Genomic DNA, 8671 nt, shown 5'->3' on the forward strand with positions numbered 1-8671 from the left:
AAACAAAAAAACCCTGAAACTGAAACTGTCCGCTCTGCAGAGTTTTGTTTCTCAGGCAAAGTGATTTACCCTGGTGCAGAGCAACACTGAAGTGATGTCAGTGTTTCAGGAAACAAACTGGAAGTTTCTTCTCTGGAAGCTTCACAAGCATGAAATATCAGTCAGTGTGAGATGTGATACCTATCTGTGCCTCTATGGCACTTTTCATCAGAGAATTTAACAACTGAAAGAACTGTGCTGCTTTTTGAGCCTGTCCTGGGAAATGTATGAATGAATATTCACATTCTACAGCTGGGAGCCTGCAGTACTGGGGAGTGATGTAGCCAGATGGTGTCCATGTCAGGAGGATGTCTGGTAAGTCTACCTCTCACCCTGTTTGTGTAAGAACTGATTGGCCCCCCACGTTTTTTCACAAGGCACCATCATTCAGGCCTTCGATGTTTCCATTACTCTACTTTTCCAATTGTCAGCTTGTGACCCTCTCCCTGCCCCCTAATATAGTTAGGGGCACTGCACTGAACGCTGCTCCTAAAATCTGGATTTAGGGCTAGTTTCTGTAAAGGAATTCTGGAAGGCAAAACAAGATGAGTCTTCCTTGGGGACTGGTGTGAAGAAATGATGCTTGTTACAATACTTTGCTCAGTACCCATGAGTGCCCTGGTACAGCCACAAGTGGGCTGGAGAGCAGCAAGATTCATGCATAACTCCTCCCTCTCCCCCTCCCTCCCCAGGGAGGCAGTCCTAACTTTTTTCTATTCCCCCCTCCTTTCCCATCCCACCGTATTTATAACTCTTACTCTAGCTTGCCTTGCAACAGAAGACATCCCAGGAAGCACAAAGCAAGACCTCAGTAGCATGATAGCTCAAGGCATCTCGGGGCTCATGCGACCCTTGTTAAGTGGACTGAAAGTGAGTAAAACTCACTTTGTTTATTTCTGTGAGGTGACTGAGCAGAATTGCTTACAATCAAAGCAGATGTCAAGAAGAGGCTTCAGCTCCACATGCAAACTCCAGGGTTCTCCTGGGGAATCGAGGTGAGTAAAATCCTGACCCATCTATCACTGAACTAGGAAGTACTTTCTCAGAAGGGAAATGCCTTGAACTCTACCTTGGACCCCACAGAAGGAAGCTGGTGCAAAACACGATCTGTAAGGGAGAGGTGGATGAGGCTAAGTAGATGCTCATCTGGGATGAAGATGGTTCAGGGAGCTGATCTATAAGAGGTACTGCTCCCCTGTTTCTGAAAGCTTCTGGAACCAAGGAGATCACAGCTAATGCCTGGATTCTGAGCATGAGTATAGCAACATGGCACATGAATTCATGCACTACTGAGGTCCCGTTAGGGACCATGAGGCCTTCGAGGAATGGGGATGGTAGGCAGGTCAGGTCAGGTACCTGGGCATTCCTGCTGTGCAAATGGTGAGATGATCACTGGGGTGCTCTATGAATTGCAGATTCTCTCACATTTCTTATCTCTGCTGCTGTAAATGCAGAGTGGGGAACTGGTGTTGTCTGCCACTCTGGGAAGTATAATACTCTATCTAGATAATTGGAAGCCTCACTGCAAGCTGCCGTGCCTTCCTGGAACGTTCTTTCTGATAAGATATGGGGAATGTAGATCAAGTGCTCATCTGCTGAGATGGTGGCTGTAGATGGCAGGGGCTGTACAAGACCGCATCATCTATGTCCTGCCAGGCTTCCAAGTGCAGTGTCACATGCTGGGTTTTGCTGAGACTGCTTACTTAGGTTAGGACATGCAGTTCGTCATAGTGGTTGAGTTTGTGAGTTGAACTGTGCTGTGAAAGTTGGTCAGAAGTTGCCCTGATCTGGAGGAGATGAAATGAATGATGTTTCTCTCTTGTTTGTAGATGCAGTTCCCCCAAGTCAGCATTAAGTGATGCTGATGGCTTTGTCCTTAATACTACTAGATTAAATCCCGTAGGCAATCAACACAACCAGTTACTTCTCCTAAGAAAGGATTGCATCAGCACAGAGGATGTTACTCAGCATGATTGTTCTGTAAACTGGGCTGAGCATGTCTTATCACAAGAAAGCCCACTGTGATCGAGCTCACACAAGAAGTGAACACTTTGTGAAGGAATAAAGAGCAGAAAAGGAACGGTCAGCAAGTAATTCCCTTGGGAAGGGAGGGGGAAATGATGAGTGAACAACAACATCCTTTATCATTTACTTTATTGGATCCTGTGGGTTTCTCTTGTTATTACTGCATTTGGGATTAACATCCCAGGCTCCACAACATAGTACCTTGCCTACAAACACACCAGCCCAAGCAGAAGCAGTGCAGAGCCTCTGCATTTATTCACTCACAGCTGAACATTTATTTTGAGAGAAGTTTGGTAAAATGGGAACTATTATGGGTCAGCTCAGATTTGAACTGCCCTAGTTTGTGCATTTCCACTGAGAACTGACAACCTGAATGTCTTCTAGTATGTGTAGTGTAATCTTTCAGGTATTCAGCCAAAAGGCTTTGGCAGAGGATGTGCAGGAGAAGGTGGGATCCTCTGATTTTTTGCAAACTTTTCCTACAGCTCTGCAGATTCAGTGACAGTGCATTTTATAAATCGGGATGGAGAGCGACTCACAACCACGGCCAAAGAAGGGGAGAGTCTGCTGGAAGTGGTAGTCAACCAAAACTTGGCCATTGATGGATTTGGTAGGTGTTGCAGGTGGATGTGTACTCTAAGGAGTTCTGTGTCTGTGCTGTGACCAGTGGGTACTTGGGAATAGTACAACTGCACACACAGAACTGTGTTCTGATGAGACCATGAAGCATAGGGAGGATGCATACATCTCTCTTGCTAATTTCATCATCAGCAATTAGCTATGCAGTCAGCTTTTCTTGAATTGCTTAAACCTGGGGTCTCAATTTGCATCTGCTTTCTGGCAAGGTTCTTGTCCCAAAAGCTGCTCACTGGGCTGTCTTACCACACTGACCACCCTGCTGCCACTGGAATTCCAGTGGCATGATGGTTGAAGTATGAATATGAAAACCTTGATCCTCCCAGAGCAGAGGCAGGCTGAAGTCTATCTTCATCTGCTGTGTCTTCTGGTGTCTCTTTTGACATGCTCTAGGTCTGCTAAAGGACCTTTTTTCCCACTATTTCCAAAGATCATCTCCCTTTACCCCAGTGTTTTCTTCTGATTTCCTGCCACTCCCTGACTTCTCCACCAGGTGCGTGTGAAGGGACATTGGCTTGCTCCACCTGCCACCTCATCTTTGAGAAAGATACCTTTCAAAAGCTGGATGCCATCTCAGATGAAGAGATGGATATGCTGGACTTGGCATATGGACTCACTGAGACGTAAGTATACTTGCTGGCAGCAATAGATGCTCAAAGCCCTTCTGAGACAGATTCTCAGTACCTGTTTGGCACCCATTTCCAAAGGGACATGTTCTGCATTGCAATTGTGCCTCTAGAGCTGTTTTCTGTTGGGTCTTTTGCTTCTGTGAAAAGTAATCCTGGACCAAATATTCCAATGTGAGTTGGGAATTTCTTCCTTTACTGTGGAAACAAATGAAATTCACTCAATATTTTCTCCTCAGATCTCGCCTTGGATGCCAGGTGCGCATTAAGAAGTTGATGGATGGTCTGACAGTGCAGGTCCCTGTGGAAGTATCAGATATTAGGAGTCAGCTGGAGGTTGGAAAGCAAAGCAAACAGTAACCGGAAACAGCTCCTGCACAACCCGCTTCCTTAGGTGTGCAGGGACACTTGGCTTTATGTTAACACCAGTACTCTGCAGCTGGTTTACAGTAGACAGTAGAAGTCTGGTTTAGTATGTATGACTGTTCAGCAAATCTCTTATTTAGACAAAGCTTAATGCTAGGATTTTCAACATAAGTTTTAAATAAATGCTGAAGTGCTCTCCTGAGCACAACTGGATGAAAACATGTGGCTTTACAATTCCCTGGGTGGGTGGCAGTAAACATCTGTGCTGTGTGTAACTCATCTCCTTTTAAATTTAAGTATTCCACTATTCTCTGTGGCTACTGGGAATTCTGTGATGTTCTGTTACTTAACTGCAGAGCAGATTTTTCCCAATTTGGGAAGCTTGAGAAGAGATAGCTGTTCCAAATGCAAGATTGTGCTACTTGGCTTGATGACATCGACAAGCTTAGTCTGCTTAGCAGGAACATTTGAATGCATGTCACTGAATTGTTATGTGCCATGATATGCTAATTTCTCTAAATATCACATTTTCTCATCAATGTACTGCAGTGTACATAAAATAAAATCCTAATAATCAGGCTTTTAGATCTGTAAATATGTTTTTCTTGTAACATCAATCTGGTTGCAGTAGAACTAGTTAGGGGGAATTTAGATGTAGAACCTACTGTCCCAGTTACCATTGTTTTTTTGGTTGTTTGTTTTTTTTTTTTCCCCTTGTTTTAGATGGCAAGGTTGACATATTCACTCAGAATGTTGTAGAGAATCCATTATATGTAACCAAATATGGTAGAAATGCTAAGTCAGAGCCTGATGGAGCACCTGGTGGGAAGGCAGGGCCAATTCAGGGGAGCTCAAGCGCGAGCAATGCAGCTGATGACGGAAGGGATGGAGGCAGGATCCACCCCTTCCCAGCCCTCATTTAAGGGTTGGTAGTGGAGGTGAGGGTATCTTGCTGGAGATCCCTGCCTACCTGAGACCTTCCAAAGATAAATGAATTTTCTTCCTTTGTTTCTGCATCCACAGCTGCTGCTTTTGGGTTTGCCCTCATTTGCTGCAGCCAAAGATATTGCCATTCTGCTCTTATTGCTGTACTTTCCATCACATTATAGCGTTATAATTAGATAGTGAAAAATGAATTTCGTAGAGACGGGTAGTATCTCTCATTATCCCTAGTACTGTACTGGGGAGGACAGGTGCTTTTGGCTATACAAGTCCTCCTCTAGATTTGAAAGAACTGCAAAATCCAAGCTTAAGCATCCTGTTGCAGTGGAAAGCAGCCTTTCAAGGTGTTGAAATACATAAAACGATTTGTCCGGGACAACCTCATGACTCTGCTTCCTTCCGGAGATTTCCTGCATTATCCTCCAGGTTTGTGCTGGATTTGCAAGCCAGGATCCACCTGGAACAGTTCAGAAAAACAAGAGCGTAGTCTTTACCCATACTCAGCTCTTTAGTTTGTTGTTAAATACAAACGCTGTGCGGTGCGTCTGAGCGTCAGATCGCATCTGAACGCCAGGGGCCGAGAGATGCTAACGGCTGAGGCTTCGCTCAGACACCAGGTGGAGCTCGTTGTGCACCGGCGACTCAGGAAACCCAGGGCGCAGTTAGGAAGGAAGAGGATGAGACTTGAACCTGAATTTTTCTGACATCATCATATTTCTGTTCTTTTTTACTTGGTCTCTTACACTCTGACTGGTGGCTGGCTCTGAGACATCTCAGAGCAGTTTTCCATGGCTGATAATCCCTCCATATTTCTCCTTCAGGCAGGAGTAATTCTGCCATGAGCTCTACTCATATCACTGTGGTTGAGGGTCAGTGTGTTGCCCACAGGTAGGCAGTGACACCCTATAACTCCCCTGCCTCACACTTCGATTTCTGCTCTGATCTGTCATGCGGGAATCAATACAAAATTGAATGCCAGAAAACTAAGAGAAGGAAGTGCACTAGGAAAAAATTCAGGTGCTGCACACTCGTTTGTGATTTACCATGGGCTGCAAAAGAGATGTAATGAAAACAGTGAAACCACCCGGTGCAGTACCACTTTATATATTCCCATTCCTGATGCTGCCACTGCCCCTTTGACAAGCTGTTTGGGGCTTTGCAGTTGTACTTATTGGCCGATTCCTGTTTGTGAGCCTGCAGCGGGACCACAGCCTGCTATTGGAAGATGTCATTTCTTTTTAGCCAGCATGAAGCCATGCACTGTTGGGATGGTGAGTGAGGCTGTAGCTGTTGGTTTGAAAGGGCTGAGCAGTGGCTGTCACATTCCACTCCAGTCCGATTGTTTTTTTGAAGAAAATGTTTCTAAGGTGAGGGTGAGCTGTTTGCTTTGAAATTTAGGTTGCAAAATCCTTGACAAGTCAGACCCTTAAAGGTGCCACAGAGTGTCAGATGGAGATCTGACTTTCCTGATTGTAGGTATGTCAGAAATGAAACTAAGATAGTTGAGATTAACAACTGTAGCTGTTCCCTGGACACTTCCATCACAGTTTCTGTCAGCCTACAGGATAAGAGAACAAAATTATACATGCCAAGCAAAAATGAGAGGTGGCTGAAGTGTGTGAGTCATTGTCTTCTCAAGGCAAATGAGCTTCTCTTTCTTGGCCTTGATCTTTAGTGTAAAAGAGAACAGGAAAGCTCCTTGCTTCCAAGATGGCAAAACAGTACTACGTGGCTGCCTGAGTGCCCGTGTCCAGCAGAGCCCAGAGTTGTCAAGATAACTTGGACTAAATCCCTTTTTTATTTTTTAATCTGAAAGTCAGCAGGAAGGGAAGGGAAATTTGTGTCTACACCTGAGAGCTGTGCTAAAAGGAAAACGTCACTTTTCTAGGTCAAAACAGTGTGTATTCAATATCATTTGATCTGAGCGAACAGGGTCGTGTGAAATTTTTCTCAGGGGCTTTCTCAGTTTTCTATCTCTAGGGATTCTATGACTAATTTGCTATGTATATTTTGTTGACTTGGAAGTAAGGGGAAAGCTTCTGCTAACTTAGTAGGTGTAGGATTAGTAGCAAAACTGAGGGGAGCATCTTCATATCCACAAAGCTAAAATTCCAGTCCTGCATGAGTGGCTGGGCTCATGGTGAATGAGTACTCCAGCTTTCACAGCATGTCTAACTGTCAGCTACTGCATGTAATCTGAATAAACTGTTTTTTTAAAAAAAGTTAGAAATGTTGAATATGAGAACAGTGATGGCTACCAAAAGGTCTTGTTGAAATGAATTGTACTTATCACACAGGTAACTATTTCCCTGATATTGAACTGAATCCCATCTAGCACAAGGCTAAAAAACAGTATTATGATATGAAGATCCATAGGAGCAGGAGCTTGGGCAAAAATGTTTCTGAGCAAGATGCACGTTTTCTTGGTGCCAAAGTAACTGTTTTACTTACTGTGTAGCTTTCCTAAAGTCATAATGCAAACTCTCTTGGATACTGTGTGAGCATCATCAGACTGTTTGCTACTGCAGTGCTGCCTGCTGAGCTGCCATGTGCTCCCACAGGGATCAGTGGTTTGTCCTATCTTTTCTGATAAACTTCGTCAAATTTAGTTTATTAATAAAATTTTCCTCTGTTAAAAAAATGAGTAAGCCCTGGGTTAGATAAATTGTTAGAGAAATATGCCCATATTAGGCAGCCTCAATGAGAAGAGGAAAATTTGTTTTGCCCCTCCCCTCCCTCTGTTTCTATAAACAAATCTCTTTTTAACTTGCTCGAAATTCTTTTAGGTGATGCAACTTGAGAGTTCTTTCTTGGCATTTGGGTCTGGTCCTCCTTGTCCAAGCCAAAACCAGCTGGGCCACTGAGCCAGTCTACAAGCTGTCAGCCTGTTTGGAACATAAATTAATCTCCCTTCCAAGTACAGATAACTCCATCATAATACTTAGTGCTGTTTCACCTTCCTGAAAAGACACAGATAAGGGTGATGACTGACCCTGCTCATTCTACAGCAGTTCCTGAAAAACCTGTGCAGATTCAGTTTGCTTGTCAGGTGCAAAACAGCAATGACATAAGTTTCCATGTGTCCAGGTAGGGGGGCATCAGCAGGGATAGTTTTACATCTTGTTAAAACAGTAAAGTTATCTACTGCCTCCTGTTTGGTGCTGTTTGGGCCTGTTTTCCTGAGGGAGAGCATCAAATAATGGTGACGTCAGAGAAATACGGATGGCAGGGGGTTCCTCGCCAGCACAGGCCACCCTTGCAGCTCTTGAAGGGGAAGCATGTGCCTTACAGCCTGCTTTGGTCTTCTGCAAGCAGTACTACACAAGCACAGAAAGGAGGGGAAGGGAAGAGCAGGAGGAACAAAAGGCAATCGCTACCTTGCAAACAAACCTGTGCCTCTTTTATTCAAATAGTTACAACCATAGGTCTGGGGAATAAAAACAAAAACAATACTGCGCATCTTTAGTGTCTGTGAGGAAAACGATAGCAGGGGGTTTGCATTACAACTATAAATACTGCTCATCATACAAGGCCCACCAGGGTGAGACGAGACAGAGACAGCACCTGAGAGTTGAGCACTTTGCTCAACAAAACATTTTCTGTACACCTTGTGATGCGGACTCTGGGCTTCCCTCCATCTCCATGGGAATCACAGAGTGCAAATCCGGACTACTGGACCAGTTCCCAGGCACAGATAGTGACCAGCAACTGCAAAATTCTTACTTGGTCATTTACAGATGTGGTTTTCCCTCTATGCAAGGCCTGAATAAGAGTGGGTGTCAAGCAACCCTCAAGTATGGTGGTGGCATGCACTCAGCAACTTGCAAAGGGGTACTTCAGAAGGACTTGATCACTAAGATTCGTGTATTTTTCTTGTCTTTTACCCTTTCGCTGTTAGCTGAGAAAACGGGCTGCCTCTCTAAGAGAATGACATATCCTGAGCCTTTTCATCTTTGAGACTTTCCCCATCATTTTCTTAAATCCTATCTAGCTACTGTGGTGCTCTCTGCTTATTTTAGAGCTCAGCTGGCAGCACC

General features: G+C 44.4%; 1 protein-coding gene across 1 annotated transcript; it reads left to right on the plus strand.

Moving 5' to 3' along the window:
- Positions 1-332: 332 nt before the first annotated feature.
- LOC100549678 (adrenodoxin-like) lies at positions 333-4277 on the plus strand. Its single transcript, XM_010715119.3, has 5 exons — positions 333-354; positions 803-1034; positions 2550-2674; positions 3194-3323; positions 3566-4277. Exons 1-5 carry the CDS (start codon positions 348-350, stop codon positions 3684-3686), a joined length of 615 nt encoding a protein of 204 aa, XP_010713421.1. The 5' UTR covers positions 333-347; the 3' UTR covers positions 3687-4277.
- The last annotated feature ends 4394 nt before the right edge of the window (positions 4278-8671 follow it).

This window comes from Meleagris gallopavo, chromosome 9 (genome assembly GCF_000146605.3).
Source record: "Meleagris gallopavo isolate NT-WF06-2002-E0010 breed Aviagen turkey brand Nicholas breeding stock chromosome 9, Turkey_5.1, whole genome shotgun sequence".
NCBI lineage: Eukaryota > Metazoa > Chordata > Aves > Galliformes > Phasianidae > Meleagris > Meleagris gallopavo.

What these genes read in the sequence shown, in the direction of transcription:
- LOC100549678 (XM_010715119.3), top strand. An exon ending in CTTGGCCATTGATGGATTTG is followed by an intron (nt 2,675 to 3,193) that starts GTAGGTGTTGCA and finishes CTTCTCCACCAG; the next exon opens with GTGCGTGTGAAGGGACATTG. An exon ending in GCATATGGACTCACTGAGAC is followed by an intron (nt 3,324 to 3,565) that starts GTAAGTATACTT and finishes TTTTCTCCTCAG; the next exon opens with ATCTCGCCTTGGATGCCAGG.